General features: G+C 44.0%; 1 protein-coding gene across 1 annotated transcript; it reads left to right on the top strand.

The window, feature by feature from the left end:
* Nucleotides 1–5014: 5014 nt before the first annotated feature.
* On the top strand, nucleotides 5015–9072 carry LOC148934179 (uncharacterized). The gene is made up of 6 exons (XM_089062224.1): nucleotides 5015–5241; nucleotides 5731–5957; nucleotides 6120–6260; nucleotides 6469–7478; nucleotides 7982–8220; nucleotides 8445–9072. The coding sequence occupies exons 1-6, from the start codon at nucleotides 5015–5017 to the stop codon at nucleotides 9070–9072; spliced, it is 2472 nt and encodes an 823-aa protein (XP_088918350.1).
* The last annotated feature ends 10954 nt before the right edge of the window (nucleotides 9073–20026 follow it).

Raw genomic sequence — 20026 nt, 5'->3', positions numbered from 1 at the left:
TTGATTGAGGATCCAGGAACATAGAAATTAGTGAGCTGCAAGTGGATTTTCAAGAAGAAGGTGGAGGTGGGAGATGTAGAGACAATTCGTTTCAAGGCCAGATTAGTGGCAAGGGGCTTTACTCAGGTGGAAGGTGTTGATTTTACTGAGGTCTTCTCACCTGTAGTCAAGCACACATCCATCAGAATTTTGTTGGCACTCACTGCTTTCTATGATTGGGAATTGCATCAGTTAGATGTTAAAACAGCCTTCCTTCATGGTGATTTGGAGGAGACTATATACATGGTGCAACCAAAGGGTTTTGTTAAGGCTGGGGATGAGAAGAAAGTGTGTTTGCTCAAGAAAAGTTTGTACGGCCTTAAGCAGAGCAGCAGACAATGGAATTTAAAATTCCATGAACATATGGAAAGCATGGATTTTGAAAGATCAAGTTTTGATAGTTGTGTGTCTACATAAAGAAAAGGGATCAGAAAGTTGTGGTATTTTGTTACTCTATGTAGATGATATTCTACTGGCTGGAGCAGATAGTGGTGAATTGCAGTTGATAAAGGACAGGCTGAAAGAGAAATTTGAGATGAAAGATTTGGGGAATGCTAGAAGGATTCTTGGGATGGACATTCTGAGAAATAGAAGCAAGAGGGAATTAAAGTTGGTGCAGGCTGACTATATCAGCAAGATCATCAAGAAATTCCAGATGCAAGGCACCAAGTCAGTCTCAATCCCACTTGCTGCACATTTTAAGCTCAGCAAGGAGAAAATGCCAAAGACAGACCAGGAAAGAAAGGAGATGAGCTTAGTACCATATGCTAACATTGTTGAAAGCATAATGTATATTATGATATGCACAAGGCCTGATGTATCTCATGCTATAAGTGTTGCCACCAGATATATGTCAAATCATGGTAAAGAGCACTGGAGTGCATTAAAATGGGTACTTAGATACCTTAGTGGATCAATGGATGTTGGTTTGCATTTTGGAGGTGGAGCTTGGTCAGAAAGGACATGGTGTTGAAGGGGTTATGTGATTCAGACTATGCGACCAATTTGAATAATAGGAAATCTCAAACTGGCTACATATTTACTCTTTATGGCACTTCAATCAGCTGGAATCAAATCTGCAATCAGTGGTGACCTTATTTGTTAGGTTTGGTATACTGAAAAGCATGTTTCGAGCAGTTTTGAGCGAATAGAATCTTGCTTGTATACGAAAAACTCTACAATCCATTTTTAACCCGATTCAGTATTATTCGAGTAGTTTTGCACAAATAGAATCAGTATATTATTACATTGTGTTTGCTTGTGCATTTATAAGATGTTTTATAAACATATAAATGTATAAGAAGCAAACAAAGTCTAAGTCTTTTGCTTAGTAGACCAGTTATGGGCGTCGTCCACTTTAAGGTAATACGGTCAGATCTATGCAATGCTTTGCAAAAGAAAAAGAAGAATTTCACAACCTAGATAGGCTTAGACTACCTATCGTGAAAGGTTGCAATGTCAGTCCGCATATTTCTAAGCCTTACTGAAATAAGATAACATTGGTGTGGTATAGCACTGAACGAATCTAATAGCAAGACGTGTCTTTATGCTATCTACTGAAAGACTAGGTCTTGATAAAATACTATTTCTTAATCTACATATGTTAGCATTGAGCATACGGTATTGACTATGCACTACTTTGACTTATCAAATGGTGCGGGTTTTACGTAACCCAATAATCCTGATATATTGGGTAGTGGTGATTAATATCTAGCGGTGCTAGGATTGCTATTATGTTGAATCGTGCACGAGGTGAGTCTCGTTTGATAATGTCATCAAGAGGAGCTCGAACAAAAGTTTTGTTATTCGGAAAACTGGCCAGTTGGAGTTTTATTACCCTATGAATAATAAATAAGTGTTTCTTGCTAAGTCCACTCTTGGAATTAATAAGATATTAATTAATTGGAAGTAGCTCAACCTTCTTTGGAGTTGCAGATGGTTTCTCTCTAACTTTCTCTCTCTAGCCAAATGGTTTCACAGTGACTGCCCCGCCGGCCTTCTCGCACCCTCCACCCATCGTCAAGCATCTCCTTCCTCACACCAGCATGGTCACACGGTGAGTGCCCCACCGTCTGCCCACCGTGTACGCCATAACCCACCGTTTCCAAGCTCTGACCCAAGACCCCGATGCCCTTCTTGAAAGACCGTCCATGTCAGCCCCAACAACGAGCAAACCGCTGGAGCAAAGGGATGCTCTCACCATCTCAGACCAGCTGATGGTTTTCCGTTTAAAGGAAGCACCACTCCCAAAGCAACCGCACAAAAAGGATGCGTTGAATAGGCTTAAGCCGAGGAAAGATACTCCGGCACCACCTACTAAAGGAAATGGCCGGAAATGCTACATCCTACCCCCATTCCCGGAGGACAAACCACTCCAAAAGAGGATTGATTTTGGAGATGATGAAGGCCTCCCCTTGGAAACCCCAAAATGCAGAGGCGCCATTTTTCCGGCGAGACCAGACTCCGGCCAGGTCGCCGGCGACAAGACAGTGGCTGATGATGTAGAGGACAACTTGTCATCTCAACCTCAACCAATGGGAGATACACCAGCTGGTACAAAAGAGATCTTGGTTGGTGAACTAGTCAACTTGCCCAAAATGGTTATGGAGACAAAATCGCTTTTGGAAAGTGCTTTGGTGCCTTCTCAACTTGGTGGATCACATGAGAAACTAGCCATTTGTCACCAAATGAAGCCAAAAAGTGACAACATTTTACACCTAGCACATCTAGAATCTACTGATATGCTCGATTCAATGGTGCCCCAGCCACTCCTCGCCGGCGGCCAGGTGGCGCAGCCTCTCCTCGCCGGTGGTTCACCGGAGTACGACCAGGTGGGCCCCGTTCCGACCCCCAAGCTTCTCCCGGCGTCGGACCCAACCCCGATGGCTCCTATGGCAACTAACCCGAGCCTAAATGTGAAGGTTAATGCATTGGAATCTCAGCTCCTTCTCCAAATGCCGGCCCCAACTCCAGCGAGGGTTGACCCGGTAGCTGCCTTTGTGCCGTCTCTAGAGGAATTCCCACCCCTTGAGAGAGGTAGAACCTTGAAGATCCGGGATAAATTTGAAGCTGGCTCGATACACCATGGGAATGGCTCGGAGATGCCGAGAGATGTCTCGGCTGGACAAGCCTCACGAGTCATGGGTGCCCCGGAGGCTGAATCGGCTCCCGTGGTCCCGGCAGGGGCCTGGTCTCTTGAAGGCTCGGCCACCCGCAATCCCGTCGGCCAGCCAGAGACAAGACCGAGACATGCCGAGACACAAGGCGCTTCGAAGGATCGGCCTAAGGAAACATCATCCGTGGCTGGTGCGGGGCCTTCGAGCATGACGGGGGACACATATATTTTAGGGCCGGATAGCTCAATCCATGCCGAAGGTGCAGCGAACCTAGAAGGGCATGTGAACAAACAAAAAACCATGGCGGATATGCTTCGAGAAAAGCCAGCTCATGAAGGCCCACAAGTGTCCGTGCCAGAAAAGATCACCAATATTGGGTATGCCACCGTCTCGAATGGGCTGCCGGCAATCTACTTCTCCGGAGCTGAGATCCAGAAGCTAGCGAATAACGTCGGGCATGCTATTGTGGGTAAGTTCTCACATTCTATTTCGGCTTCTCATCAAATTCAAAAGGCACTTGATAATATTAAGTTTAACCGAGCGTTCTCTTGGAAATACATTAACGCAAAACATGTTCTTGTTCAATTTGAGGACATCGCGGATTATGCGAGGATGCTTAGTGGTCCGAAGGGCACCCCAGTTTGGTACATCGAGCGACACCCCATGAGGGTCTTCAAATGGACCCCGGACTTTGATGCGTATTGTGAATCTCCGATTGCAGCAATTTGGTGCAACCTAATTGGTCTTCCTATCCACCTTTGTGATCAGTCTGCCCTCTTTGCCACCGGGAAGCTTCTTGGCACGCCGATTCAAGTTGACCGTGCCACGGCTGACAAAACAAGGCTATCATTCGCACGTATTTATATTGAAATTGACATCACAAAGCCACCCCCGGAGGAGATCATCCTCGAAATATGTGGCCGTGAGACGGTGCAGCAAGTTAGATGGGGAAAGATCCTGGCTTACTGTCGGGAATGCAAGCATATGGGGCATACAAGTGAAGTGTGCTATGCATCGGGCAAAATGGAAAGGCCGGAGAAGAGGGACTATAACAAGGCAGCTCCAAGACAAAAACAATATGGGGGCCAAAGCGGGAAAGGAAAACAAGATCAATCGTACCAAAAACCAAGAGAAAATGAAAGGGAACATCACAAGAAGAATCAAGGGAATGGAATGCCGAGTAATGACATGAGTATCTTGGTAAGGGAAGAATCCGGGGATCCCCCTAACCACGGGATCAAAGGGAAGGGAGGTAACGACGCAGAGTGGCTGGGCCCCGACATCATGGGCGACTCTTCGGGTACACATGGTGGGACGTCTTGGTAAAGATGGGCGAGGTGGGAGAGATGGGTGCTTAGCTCCGGGACATCCCACGAGCATGGTTCTGGACCAGGATCTAGCCACCATCCCGCAAGAGAGTGGCTACACTAGTACTATGAGAGGAAACCACATTGGCCGCCGAGGGATGCTACATAATGCTAGAGGTGGTTCAAGAGGGGCTGGTTGGGGCTGCGGCAACTCAGCACAAGGGAACTACATGAGCTCCTACCAATACTACTCTCTCATGGCAAATGGCGAATTTGACGTTGATGACTATGGGGAGAGTGGAGCCTCGGAGATGGACGCGCAACCTTTGCCCGAAGATAAACGCTAGCACCCCCTTGCGCATCGAAGAGGGGAATGGACTTCAAGTCACCAAATTCCAAGGGGGGACCTCTTCCTCTCCAGGTACGAACCCACCCTGTTAATTTATGTCATTTAATTTAATGTTTTGGAACGTTAGGGGAATTGCAAATGCACCTACCCAAAACGTCCTCAAACGTTTAATTAAAAATTTTAACGTTGGCTTTCTTGCAATAATGGAACCACTCATACACCCTAACCCGGAACGATACTCCAAGGCTTTGGGGCTGGTCTTCAAAGGCTCCAACACCAACGGAAAGATCTGGATTTTTGTGGAGGAAGAGGCTGATTTTGTAGTCGAGGATGATTCAGAGCAGATCCTTCATGGCCGATTCTCATCTCCCCGGCTAGCTACACACATTGCTGTTTCGGCTGTCTACGCCAAGTGCGCAAGGGCGGAAAGGTACTTGCTATGGGATAAAGTGAGGGGACTTTCAAATAGCCTAGATGGAGCACCGTGGATGATGGGGGGGACTTCAACACCATTTTAACCCCAGGGAATAGGGCTGGCAGCGATACCAACCGGCAAGCCGAAATGGTTGACTTTGCAGAAACTATTGAGGATTGCAGACTTTCTGGATCCGGGCTTTGATGGCTCGGAGTATACTTGGGCTAAGAATGGGCTTTTTGAGAGGTTGGATAGGGTCTTGGTCAGAGAGATGTGGGCTAGGACATTTGAGGCATCAAGGGTGACAAACCTGCCTCGGGTGTCCTGGGATCATGGGCCGGTCCTCGTTCGATGCAAATTGGCCAACACCACGACAACAGGAAGTGCCTTCCGTTTCTAAAATATGTGGACACGGCATGAAGGTTTTATGGATTTGGTTCGGGAGGTGTGGGAACATCCCTCGGGAGTACATGGTCTTCTTGGTCTCCAAATCAAACTTGCCAGAGTGAAAAAGGCCCTCAAGTGGTGGAATAGAGAGGTGTTTGGGAACATTCATGCCAACATTAAGGCTATGGAGGGGGAGATTGCGATGGCCCAAGCCAACTTTGAAGCTGACCCCTCGCCCACAAACAGAGCGACGATCAACAAAGCTATTGCTACCTATATACTATGCCTAAAGATGGAAGAGGATTTCTGGCGACAAAAAGCAGCCATGAAATGGCTTGCGGAGGGTGACAAAATCACTAGATTTTATCAAAGCTGGGTGAAGCAAAAAAGGGTTCGGCTTCGCATTTATAAAATTCATGTGAATGGGTGAGAGCTTACTGATGATCTGGAGATTAAAAGCTCTGCGTTTGATTTCTTTAAAAACCTTCTTGCTCCTGATGCTCCAGCCCTTGCCGAGATGGACCCGACCCTCATACAGCCACTTCCCCATTCGGCCCAGCTTGAGGCTCTCTCCGAACCTCCGGATGCGGATGAAGTGAAGAGAGCGGTCTTTGATATCTCGGGGGATAGCACACCTGGGCCGGATGGTTTTTTGGCTTCCTTCTATCAATCTTGTTGGAGCATTATTGGATCGGATGTTATTGACGCAGTTCAACAGTTCTTTAACGGGCCTTCTTGCCTCGTAGCATCACGGCGACAAGCATCGTCCGCATCCCAAAGAAGACCCTTCCAGAGACGTGGGCTGATTATCGCCCCATTAGTCTTTGCAACGTCATCAACAAAGTCATTACAAAGATTCTTACAGCGAGAATCACCCCCCTCCTCCCGTTGGTGTCTCCCCTAACCAAAGTGGTTTTGTGAAAGGGCGACTCCTCCACGACAATGTCCTCCCTGCCCAAGAGATGTTCCATGAACTCCACAGATGTTCACCAGCCCCAAATGTTGCGATTAAGATTGATATGGCTAAGGCTTATGATCGCGTTCAATGGCCGTTCCTTATTCAAGGCTTTAGGTGCATGGGCTTCCCGGAAGCTTGGCTGTCCCTTATTGATAGATGTGTGGGGTCGTGCTGGTTTTCTATCCTCATTAATGGCGCCCCCTCGGGCTTCATCAAATCCACGCAGGGGCTCAGACAAGGTGACCCTATCTCCCCGGCTCTGTTTGTGATTGCAGCGGAATATCTGTCGAAAGCCATTGATAGGCTTATATTGGACAAGAAAGAAATGACATTCAAGGCGGCTCGTCGGTGCATGGAGATCAGCCACCTTGCCTATGCCGATGACATCATTATTTTCACGCAAGCAGCTACACCTGCCTTGCGCCAACTTAGAGCTTGCCTCACCGAGTATGAGGCGGTTTCCGGGCAACAGATTAATCTCAAAAGCAATTTTTACATTGCGGAGGCGCACGTGGGATGGTCCAACTCTATTCAGCGGGAAGGAGGCTTCTCTCCGGGTTCGTTTCCTTGTACTTACTTGGGAGTGCCTATCTATCGTGGTGCCAAACGCACAGAGATGTACATGTTTCTTCGGGAAAAGATCGCTAACAGGATCTCGGGATGGGCCCACCAACATCTGTCCTTTGGGGGAAGGCTCACGCTCATCAAAAGCACCCTCGAAGCGGTCCTGATCCACATCTTCCAAGCCATGGAGCCAACAATTAGCGCTCTTAAACAACTGGATCAGCTCATGGCTCGGTTCTTTTGGGGATCATCAAACGAGAGGAAAAGGACCCATTGCATCAGTTGGGACCAGATTTGCCGCCCAACTGCCGAAGGAGGGCTTGGAATACGGAATTTCAAAGAGGTACTACGAGCCTTTACTATCAAATTGTGGTGGCGTTTCCGGGAGCAGAACTCCCTTTGGGCAAGATATATGATGGCTAAATATTGCTCCAATTCATCGCCGCTCACACATGGTGCCTCGAGTCGTGCCAGCCCAACATGGAGGAGGATTTTAAAAGCCCGACCCTATGCGCAACCGCATATCCGGTGGCTGGTTGGGGAAGGTAAAATCTACTTTTGGGATGATATATGGATTGGCGACAACACCTTGAGAGAATTATGCCTTGATGAGAGGGGCAGCCCCAGGACCCTTGTTTCGGAGTATATTAGTGACGGGGGAACTTGGGACGAGCCCAAACTCCAGCAGCTTCAAGACCAGGCTGGACTACCTCAGCACATCACTATGAAAATTCGGAATACCCCAATCATCTCGGGGGGGAGGGGGGGACCGACATCCCAAGATGGTCCCTATCTCGCCTTGGCGATTTCTCAGTGTCCTCTACTTGGGATATTATCCGCACACAGAGGCCGATTGTCACTAGCCTTGATGATATTTGGAAGGCCAGGCTCACCTCATCCATCTCCATTTTTGCTTGGAGACTCCTTTCGAATCGAATTCCAGTGGACACCAAGCTCCAATGGCGCAAGATCGAGCTAGCGTCTAAGTGCCTTTGCTGCCCCCTTAGACCCGGCACGGAGTCCCTCCAGCACCTCTTCATTCAAGGCAGCGGGGCCTCTAGAGTATGGAGAGAGTTCGATGGCTGGTTTGAAGGATCCTCTCCACCACTCCGTATCAATGGCACTGTCCCGGATAGGCTTGAAGTATGGCCCCAAAGAACCCACCAAACAAGTAAGAAACACCTTAGTCGCTCCATGTCTTACCTCATTTGTGGTTCCTTTGGGCTGAACGAAATAGGAGCCGCCATCAAGAGACGTAGTTCAAGCCGTTTAATGTAATTTGGCAAGTTCAAATGTTTGTCCGAAACAGCATCGCAAATGGAAGTATTAAGCCGAAGCATTGGAAGGATGTCAAGCTTGGGGTGTGCAGCCCAAACCGTGATGAAGGAAGGCGACCCATTCCGCGCGCTTTGGCGGTGAAATGGAACCCCCCGGACCAACCGTGGATCAAACTTAACACGGATGGTGCCTTTGCAGAATCAACAGGAAGAGCAGGGGGTGGAGGCATTGTCCGAGACCACTTGGGAAGAATGATCGCCGCCTTCTCTACTCCTTTTGAGGCAAATTCAGCTTTGGAGGCTGAACTCTTGGCCATCCATCATGGGGTGTCCTTGGCTAGAGAGTTGGCCCAGCCAATTTGGGTTGAATCGGACGCTGCCCAAGCAATCAGCTTAGCTAAGGGTTTAAGCTGGGGCCCAGCCCACATTCGCCGAGCCATGGCCCACCTGGCTTTGCATAGGAGACATGGAGACTATCGCATTTCCTTCATCCACCGGGAAGGGAATAGAGCCGCGGATCTTCTAGCCAAAATGGGATTGGAGCTTGAGGAATTCACTCGCTTCAATGCCCAAACAACCCCAAGATTACTAAAAGCTATCGTTCGGTTGGAAGAAATGGGAGTACCTAACATTCGTGTGTGTGATGAGGACCAAGGTTAAGCTTCGAACAATGGTGTTGACAATCGGCTGCTGCTCCATCGCGGTCGCCTTAGAGTAGGTAGGTGTCGAGCTACTTTAGCTTGTCCCCCGTTTACTCTTATGGTGATTTTGCCTTGGAAATCTCATGTTTGTGTAGCTTTTGTTTTGTCCTTTTGATAGCTCTATAGCTCTGATTGTCATGTTTTTTCCCCGCACGGCACTTTTGGTCGTGGCCAAGTATGGTAGGGCTGTTTGCTTTTCCTTCCTTTGGCACGTCACTTTTGGGCGTGGCCAAGCATTGTACCCCTTGAGTTATGATATAAAGGGATGAGGGACCCACGAACCCTCCACCGTAAAGGTGTTTAATAAAAAAAAGATATTAATTAATTAAGTCCATAGCAGACATTAATTAATTAATGGACATTTATATCTGAAGCGGGGGAAATAAATAATAAACAAAGTGGAAACTCATATTACTTGTAATTTCGGATTTGGATGGGGAGAGTTCAATATTACTTCGGTAGTGGCTGCTCGTAATATTCCAATATATGTTTGTATTAAATTTTGGGTTCAATTTAATTAGTAAAAAGCTAATTGGGGGAGCCCATATCCAAAACCTTCCATAGATCCCTGTCTAGGCCCAAAAGGAACTTAATATAAATAGGAGAATAAATAAGACAGAATTAAGATTGAGTAATTATGAAAATCACGTCTACTCCTTAATAGAGTAAGGGACGATTTTTTCATCATTATTCTTCTCTGTGAGTTTTTCAGCTCCTCCTCTGTGAAAAAGTTCTGTCTTCTTTATTCGAGTCCTAGTATTTTGATAAGATCAGCCCACCCTGATATCGAGATACAGTTCGGGAACCAGAGAGAAGATCGGTGGTCTAGTACTCAAGATCATCAGCGTGGAGAAGGTGAGTAATCGACGATTCTTTGGAGAATAAAAACCGGTAACCCTAAACCATAGAAATCACGTTTTAGGATTTATATTTTCTTTAAGCATGAATTATTTGCGTTCTAGCATGCAATTATCTGTTTAACATGTGAATTGATTAATCGCATAATCGGTCAAATAGATCCATATCTGATTTATTTGTTTTGTACAAGCCTTCCGCTGTGGAAGGGGATTCAAACCCCAATATTATCAACTACTGAGGCATAATACATCTCTTTGACAGAGGCTGCAAAGGAAGCCATTTGGTTGCAGAGAATTCTTTAAGATTTTGGAGTTCAACAAGATGGAGTAGAGATCTTGTGTGATAGTAATTCTGCAATTTGTCTGGCAAAACACCAAGTGTTCCACGAGAGAAATAACATGTTGTAAGGAGACACTTCATCAGAGATGAAGTACAGAGAGGGAGGATAGCAGTGGTAAAGGTTGCTACCGAGGAGAATGCTTCTGACATTTTGACAAAAACATTGCCAGCGTCCAAGTTCAAGTACTACTTGAAGCTGGTTAATGTGATAAAGTGCTGAGGATATGGGAAGTTGAGGAAGAGGAATGATGAGTTGATGTTTGCTCGAACAAGGTGGAGTTTGTTGGTTCTATGTCCAAGCAAGTCACGAGCTGATCAAGTGAGCTCGGCGGAGCTAAGCTGGAGTTGCTTCAACCGCGCGTATCAACACTTGTGCGAAGGGCGCGTCTGTGAGCAAGTGAAGAGCTGAGAAGGGGACTAGCCATTGTAAACGGCTTCAACCGTTTTTCTTCTTCTTGTATTTCTTCACACACATTGTATATAACACACACACACTTCGCAGAGAGAATTAGTTAGCAATCTAGTCTATTGTTGAGGAAATCTCATCTTGAGAGTAGTTTGAGAGTTCAACAAAGAGTGATACACTTTGTAAAAGCAAGATCAATATACACCATTTCTTCTTCCTCCATGGATGTAGGTGTCCTATCACCGAACCACGTATATTGCACGTCGATCGTTTTCCCGTTTCAAGTTCTTTTCTTGTTGTGTGTTTTCACCACCGAATCCCAACAATATGCTCACTTAAAAAGGAAGAAAACTTGTATCTATACCTTTTCCCACACCTTCTAAATTCCCATTTCCTCATTAAAAGAATGGCAAAATAGAAACTCTATTGCAACTGCTATAACAATTTTGCATCAATCTTCCAACATAAAAGGAACAACAAAGCCACATTCCTCAAATATCTACTTAGAATTCCACACATAACCTAGCATTGCTTCACCAACCACATAACCTAGCATTGCTTCAGATAATAGAGAAAGAACTATAGAGTTTCTGCAAAAAGAAGTTTAGAGAGCTGAGAAAGAGACTGGGCAAGAATAGGTCTGAAGCCTCAAAACAACTCACAAGGATAACATATATTGGGTGGACATTGAAAGGAAACAAAGCTCAAACCTGGTTAACCTAGTTGCCCTCAATCCCTATAATCCCTATTGCATATTGACCATACCATATGAAGAATACATACAAATAAAATCACCCAGAATCAAGTAGAGAGTGTTTTACATCAAGGCTCAAATCTTACATAATGTGGCATTCATCCAACTCAAACTCAATATTCCATCATTCTTAAATCACATAACTGGAGTCATGTAGTTAAAACCGAAGTCATCAAACGAGAGCGCGATCCATCTTAGCTCCCACTACTTTGACAACCCTTGCTTCGAGTACACGTAGCGCGATCCGTCTTAGCGCGAGCGCCGATGGATCGCATGTCTCATATGTTCGATAATTCAAGTTCTTTGATTCGATTGTTCTTGAGTTCATCATGAATATAAAATAACAACTAAAAACAAGAATATGCTTTGAAATCAAATTACACATGCATACATGAATTTTGCGAAATTTAAATCCAAATAATCATAGCCAAAGACTGGCTCTGATACCAACAGAAGGGGTTTGGCAGCGGAAGCATGAATTAATCAGAGAAAACGATCTATTTAGCATATTATTCAAACAAAATCTATTCGCACAATTATCACATGTATCATGCTCATAACATGAATAAAACATGCTTTAAGATTAATTTAAACATAAAAACATGCTTTTCTACATAGCATAATTATACCTTCTTGATTCTCCAAAGAATCGTGGCTCGTTATTTCTCCGTGAAGATCTTCGATACTCGACCACAAATCTTCTGACTGGTTCCCGAACTGTATTCCGATATCAATGTGGGCTGATCTCACTGGGATACTAGGACTCGAATAAAGAAGGCAGAAAAATCTCACGGAGAAGAGCTGAGAGAATTTTCGAGCTCAAATAAGAGAGAGAGAGGGATACGAAAATTGCTGACTAAATTAATTCTTATTTCAATCTCATTTGATCTCCTATTTATATTAAGTTCATATTGGGGCCAGTCATTGATCTATGGAAGGTTTTGGATATGGCCTACCCTTATTAGCTTTTTACTAATTAAATTGAACTCACAATTTAATACAAGCTTATATTGGAATATTATTAGCAGCCACTACAGAAATAATATTACACTGCCCATCCAAATATGAAATTACAAGTAATTCGGGTTTCCGTTTTGTTTATTGTTTTTTCTCATACTTAAGATAGAAATGTCCATTAATTAATTATTGTCTGCTATAGACGTAATTAATTAATTTCTTATTTATTCCAAGAGTGGAGTTAGCATGAAACACTTATTTATTATTCATAAAGTAATCAAACTCCAACAAGCTAGGTTCCGAATAATAAAATCTTGTTTCGCGCTCCTCTTGAGGACATTATCAAACGAGACTCACCTCGCGCACGTTTCAATATAATAACAATCCTTACACCACTAGATATTAATCACCACTACCCAATATGTCAGATTATTGGGTTATGAAAAACTCGCACCATTTGATAAGTCAAAGTAGTGCATAATCAATATCGTATGCTCAATGCTAACATATATTGATTAAGAAATAAATATTTATCAAGACCTCGTTTTTCAGTAGATAACATAAAGACATGTCTTGCTGATAGATCCCTTCAGTGCTATACCACACCAATGTCATCTTATTTCAATAAGGCTTAGAAATATGCGGACTGACATTGCAACCTTTCACGATATGTAGTCTATCTAAGCCTATATAGGTTGTGAAATTCTTATTTTGTCTTAGTTCAGAGTTGACCGTGTTACCTTAAAGTGGACGTCGCCCACAACCGGTCTACAAAAGCGAAGACTTAGACTTTGTTAAGTTTCTTATACATTTAAATATGTAATAATATAACAACATTATGACAAAAATAATTTGTTTTATTCCTTGAAAAATAAAATAAGAATTTTACGGTTCAATAAAATAAGACTTTTTACAGTTTTCAATCATTCGAAAGGTGATTTCTGTTGTACAAACTCTAATAGGAAAGAATAACATACCCAATATCCAGCTCTATGAGATATGTGAGGTATGCAAGGGTGAGGAAATGCACATGTAGGCCTGCGTATTTAGTATGGTTTCTTCTAAGTATTCTTTTTTCTTAACTTCAACAAAGAAAATGTTCATGTTGGAGACTAATCAACACATAATCAATTTCATGTTACGCACTATTCATTTTGAAATAGGAATTAAATCTATATATAGATGGTGAAAAGGAAGAAAATAAAACGTACGTCCATGGAACTATAAAGAAGATGTGGAGGGGAACAATGAGAGCTTCAGCCACATCTACACGTCTTGCTCAATTTATTTACACATTATCAATAATTGTAAAGAAAGTAAAATTCGAAGAATGTCTACTATTAGTGATCTTGCATAAAATTGAGCTTTGGAAAACTACTAACCGTAAGCAGGAGGATTTGCAATAATAGCCTGGGCCCTGAATGCGTCCTCGGTTATCAGGTCAGGTTGAGTGCAGGCTTGAAGAAGAGATTCCATAGTATCTATTACTCCCTCCGTCCACAATAATTATCATTCTTTTCCATTTCGGTCCGTCCCACAATAATTGTCACACTTCATTTTTACCATAAATGACAAGTAGGTCTCAGATTCCACTAACTCACTTCACTCACATTTTATTATAAAACAAATATAAAAAACGTGGATTCCACATTCCACTAACTTTTCCAACCAACTTTTATGGAGTATTCCTTAAAACTCGTGCCCACAATAAGAATAAGAGTGACAATTGTTGTCGGACAAAGGGAGTATTTGTTTCAATTGTATTGCTGTATCATGCCAACTAGTTAGTAGTACGTTTTGAGTCTTGACGAAACCTATAGTTAAATTTAATTTGTAAAATATATGACGGGATATGAAATGGCTATGGACATAATTAAAATGGTAGGTGAAACCTTCAACTATAATGCGAGGGTCTTCACCAATTGGATAAAAATCTACTCCAACTGACTTCACCAATCTACTGAACTCAGAGTGAGTTGCCAATCTCACACGATGGTCGTTTCATATTTTTATTTCATATTACACAGTGATTCAACACGAAGATTAAGAAATGAGTGTTTAATTAGAGGATAAGTGGAGAGTAACGGACGAAAGAGAATAAAGTAGAAGAGACTAAAAAAGAGAGTACATTATGACACATACTAATAAACTATTTTCCCAAAAAAAAAAAAGAAGAAATTACTAAGTTAACTTGAGAAGACTTTATAATGGGACTTGCTGAAGTTTCCTTGCCACTGCGAGAAAAGGTTGAACATCGCCTCTCGTTCCGACTACAAGAATGACAATACTTAACTTTGGAATTGATTGATTGAAATCACTCATTGATGTATAACCAACTAACTTAAAAATTAATCTCTAAACAATCAAAACTAAAGTTATTATACATTCTTATTCGCATGAATGAATCGTATGGAGAGTTGATTGTACAGTTAATATCTTTCGTGCAAGCAATTGTGTATGAGACAACTAAGATGGGCCATGACCCATGTGACTTAAAACTAGATATAATGCAACTATATATATTTTCAATTTATGAATGAAAAATGTTGTATTAAAAGATTAGGTAAAATGTTTGGCAGTAATCAATGCAAGCATGATTACGTACAACTCGTTGAGCAATACATTATATGCCCACTTATGATTATTTAATTAGAAAATTTGTCGTCACCGATGTTTTATTTATTGTTGAAAATAATAATATGGTTTTTATAAGTAACTTTATTTCATACATGAGGCAAATCTTATTAATAAATGTTTGGGTACCTGAAACCTCAGAAGCTTCATGTTCAGAGGCAGGAATGTAGAGTTTACTATTAATGTTCCTTCAACCTTACGTATAGTTAGGGCTTGTTTGTTAGCTCGTATAAACTCATATTACCACATAAAAGCCCATAAAACTTGTCATTTTCCCTTCTTCTCACCATTTGATAGCCTGCATGCCATTGGGCTGTATGTAAGAGAGTGTGTAAATATGGACAGAGGATTTAAGACTGAATCTTTTGGCAAATCTGGAAGATTGGATGGGCAATATCTAATGTCTCCCACAATGAATTATAATCTGCAGACATGAGGTCGGTTTACAACGAAGAGGGGTTGAGGGACCTACACAACGATGGTGGTCGGTTGCTACTCAAGTTTTGCATCAGTACAAATCGGCACAAGTTGGAAAACCACTGAGTGTGATAGGTGTAAAACAAAATTTATTTTGTCGTTCAGTTGTGTAGTTGGAAAATGCATGGTGCTGAGGGTAATTTCATCTCCGCGTCTAACGGGATTTGATTATAAATACTGAACCACACTTCTTCTGATGTTCGGTCTCAGGTGTGAAATAAGGGAGGGGGGGAGGAGCAAATCAGTTGTAGTAATCACATCAAAGGCATCAATGCCACCAATGGAATAAACATAGCATCAGAAAATATATTACACAGCCAAAACATTGTTTTGTGCGTGCATTTGCATATAATGGCATTCAATACATCCAACTACTAAATCAACCAAGATGAAAAATTGGTTGATTGAGATTAACTTAAACCTACATCTAATAGCACCCCATTAAGCATGCAAAAAAGGGATGTAACACCAACATGGCTACGTAAACTATGCCCATCAACCTTCACATCCCCTGCTTTTCCTCCAAGATATGGAGGATGCGGTCTTACTTGTCAGTGATCGAGAAACCGGTGAATAGATCCAAACGTTCCGACTCCTTCACAAGAATGTCTAGTGCCATGAATCTGTGCTTCCACGGTAGGAGAGGGATATTATCAAGCATCTTGCTGATCTCGACTCGCTTCGCACTCAAATCAAAGTCGTAGCCATGCGAGACGATGAAGTCTGAAGGCGGTCACTAGTATCCTCATGTATCTTGGTCATCACCTCCAACATAGACTCCATCACATCCTCCGGCTTCCTCTTGCGGTTGCGCTTCTCGCAGAGCTTGGGCTCCTGAAACTTTTCGTGTCAGAACATCAGTGAAGAAATCCTCAACGATGTATGGAGCCATGTTTGGCTGAGACTCGTCAGACACAGATGTGTCCTTCTTGTTCAGCTGCTTACAAATCCTCGACCGCACCTCGTTGCCTCGATCCTTCCTGAATACGGACTTCCAATCCTTCCAGTATGGCCACGACTTGTTGCACATTGTTTTGGCACTGCTGTCGGCCTATGATGACAAAAAGGAAGGGGACTTTGGGTCACCATAAGTATGCAACATATGTAAGTTTACATCAAAACTTAAAAAGCACCTTCACAATTTGAGCCCATTGCTCGTCATTGCACTCAATCTTGTAGTCGTTATTGGAGTTGAACCCGACTCTGCTACGATCAAGTATGAGGGACAGAGGGTCGTACTCACGCTTCCACATGGTGATCTTGGAGTTAATGTGTGGACTAACCTTGAGCTCTGTGTAGGGTAGCTCGCGCTTCATGACCTGATACACCCGAGTGGCATATCCATTGCGGAAACCATTATCAGATTTCCAGTCACAGGCAACTAGGTCATGGAGCGCGACCAACAACGCTTCTTCCTCACGTTTTGACCACGACCGGTGCGTTTGGTCACCGTTCAGCTTCTCCACATGTCCAGTACCTGCAACACCTGAAAAATAAGTTCAGCATATAGGTAGTGTACACAACACGAACTACATATGCGGAGTGGTGCAAGAGATACAATATACCAGATGGGCTTCCCTTGTTTGTGAGCTTGCGCTGTCCCTTGGACGCCATCGAAGCAAATGCAATTGGCGAATGGATTTGAGAGTGGATTTGTGATAGAAAGTATGAAGAGAGGGGGTGCTTATATGGTGGGAACGAAGAGTAGTCAGCGACAAAATGGAAAATAATCCACACCAACCTGCAAGATTAGCAAGGACGACGAAGGGTGTAGGAGTCATTTCTTCCGAAAAAATAGGGACATGTTAGACTTCATAATATTTCCCCAGTTTTGTTGAACAATGTCGAAGGCTACCAAATGAAGGATTAAGAAAGAAACGAAAGTCTACCAAACGGTGCATTATGTTGTATTACTTATCAACATCAAACACTCTTGGCTGAACCAAACGCACCCTTAATAAATATGCCAACTATATCATCTTAGGTTCATGGGGTTAATTCTTTTTAGTTATAGGGCATTATTTACATTCCATAAATCTTCTGTTTTTTTTTTTAAAATTCCTGCTTTAGAAGAGACGCATGAGCGTCATGCGTCGCCTTTTAATGAAACGTATGTTCGTGCTGCGTTTTAGGCTAAGACGCATGCCCGTAATGCGTTTTTTTTAAATTTAATTGGAAGACGGATGACCCTCATGCATCTTAGGGTAAAACGCATGAGGGTCATGCGTCTCTTGTTTGAACATAACAGATGCGAAACAAAGGCATTAGCTCATTATGCGCGAGAGAAAGAGAGAAAAGGGCGATTTCTTGGGATTTCCGGCGATTCTCGGCGTTTTTAGTAGTATTATATTCTAGTATGTTAATACTATGACTAATAATCAATACAATGATTTTGATGTGAGCTACTCCCTCCGTCCCATATTAGTAGTCCCGTTAACTTTTATGCACTCGATTATAAAAAAATAATAAATAGTTAGAGTGGAGAAATGGTAAATTATGAAAGAGAAGTATTTATTATCTTTTTTATAAACGAGTTCAGAAAAGTCAACGAGACTACTAATGTGGGACGGAGGGAGTATTACATTGCAATTTCTATTTTAATAAAAAATTTAATAATATATTATCCCTACTCATCATTTTATTTACAATTTATATCATTGTCAATGTCGTGAGCCATTATCGGCTGACTTTTTGATAGTAGGCTAGTAGCCGCCAGCTTAAGCACATCAACTTCACATCTATACGTGAGTCACATATTTGGAACACACAGAAATTTATTTTAATTTTATCGTTTTGAACAATTATTTTTTGTTTAGTTTGAAGGTGTCTCCACCGTCGCCCTTCCCATTCTCCCGTCGCCGACGGGTGACCGGACGTCCGCCCACGCCCGTCCTGAGTGCCCCTGCCATGGGCTCGCCCCTGGCGTCGACGTCCGACCGGACGTCCGCCACTGTGGCGAAGGTCGGACATCCCGGTCGGACGTCCGACATTTTTAGTTTTATTTATTTATTTATTTATTTTAAATAAACTCTATAAATAGGGCTCCCCCAACTTCATTTCATTCACACCACTTGTGTTGACAAGTTTCTCTCTCTTAAAACTACAAATTTCATTTCTACTACAATGGAGTACAATAGAAACTCCCCCACCACGAGCGGAGGGAACACACCCGTGATTCCAATCAGATCGGAGGGAAATTTTGCGGGGATGAATCCCCAGATGGCGGGGATGGGCGGTACGCCGGCGATGACTCCCCAAATGTTCTACAATATGTACACTTGGATGAGTCAGATGATGCCAGGGGCAGCGGGTAAGCCGGCAAATATGTCGGGGATGGGTGGTACTATGCCAGGGGCAGTGGGGATGGGCGGTATGCCGCCAAATATGGCGGAGGTGGGAGGGATGATGCCCGGGGCAGTGGGGATGGGCGGTACGCCGCCAAATATGTCGGTGGGTGGGTCGATGCAACATAGGAGCCCGAGGACGCTTAGGGAATCTGTCTATCGGCCATATATAGATTTGTTGGCCGATGATTCCCCTACTTCTGTTCCAGAGACTCAGTACGCCGGCATCGAGACTTTCTCTTTTGAGGATCTAGGGCTATCGCCGATCCGTGAGACTCCCCATGAGGCGGGGCCTGCTGCAAGGGGCAGGAGCAAAGGCAAGACCAAGGCCAGGAGCGGGGGTAGGGGCAAGGGCAAAGTCCCGAGCTCTTCCTCGCACATGGGGACAGAGGAGGAGGAGGGTGAGGATGAAACTGAGAGGAGGACGATCTGGACCGTGTGGGAAAATGCCGCGCTTGCGAAGGCATGGATCGGTGTTGTAGAGGATCCCTACACCGGAGCGAACCAGTATGTTGACCGAATGTGGCATCGCATCAGTGCCGCCTACCGCGGCATCAAACCGGCTGGGGCGAAGCCTCGCATACCCGAGCAATGCCGGAAATAGTGGCTTCTGTTGAGGCCTAAGCTCAGTCGTTTTGCCGCCATCTACCAAAACAACATGCGCATGGTAAGCAGCGGCATGTCTGAGGATGATGTGAGGAGACAAACCTTGGCCCAGTACCCCAGCAAAGAGTTTGACCAGTGGGAGGCCTTTCTCGTGGTCAAGGATTCGCAAAAGTTTGCGATTGGTGTCGAACCGGGCTGGAAGCGGACGAAGATCAACTCTTCCGGTGAGTACATCAGCATTGCTGATTCGCACGAGCTCCCCGAAGCCGAGGAAGTGGCCCCGCTACCATGAACAGACTCTCGCCGTCGTCGTCGCCCGATGGGGCAACAGGCTGCGCAGCGGATGGCGAGGGGAAGCGGCAGCGGCAGCGGGTCCTACGAGGTCGAATCGGAGGTCCTAGGAGGAGAAGAGGACAGCGTCCTCGCCCGCGTGCAGCAAACGAAGACCCTGATGCAGAGCACTTTGAAGTGGTATAACACGCAGGATCCAGTCTTGAAAAGGTTGTGCAAGGAGGTGGTCGACCAATGTCGGCGCGAT

This window comes from Salvia hispanica, chromosome 1 (genome assembly GCF_029641045.1).
Source record: "Salvia hispanica isolate PSC_SH4W2 chromosome 1, Shi_PSC_v1, whole genome shotgun sequence".
NCBI lineage: Eukaryota > Viridiplantae > Streptophyta > Magnoliopsida > Lamiales > Lamiaceae > Salvia > Salvia hispanica.
The sequence above is the reverse complement of the archived record's forward strand: the minus strand, read 5'-3'. Positions and strand labels throughout refer to the sequence as shown.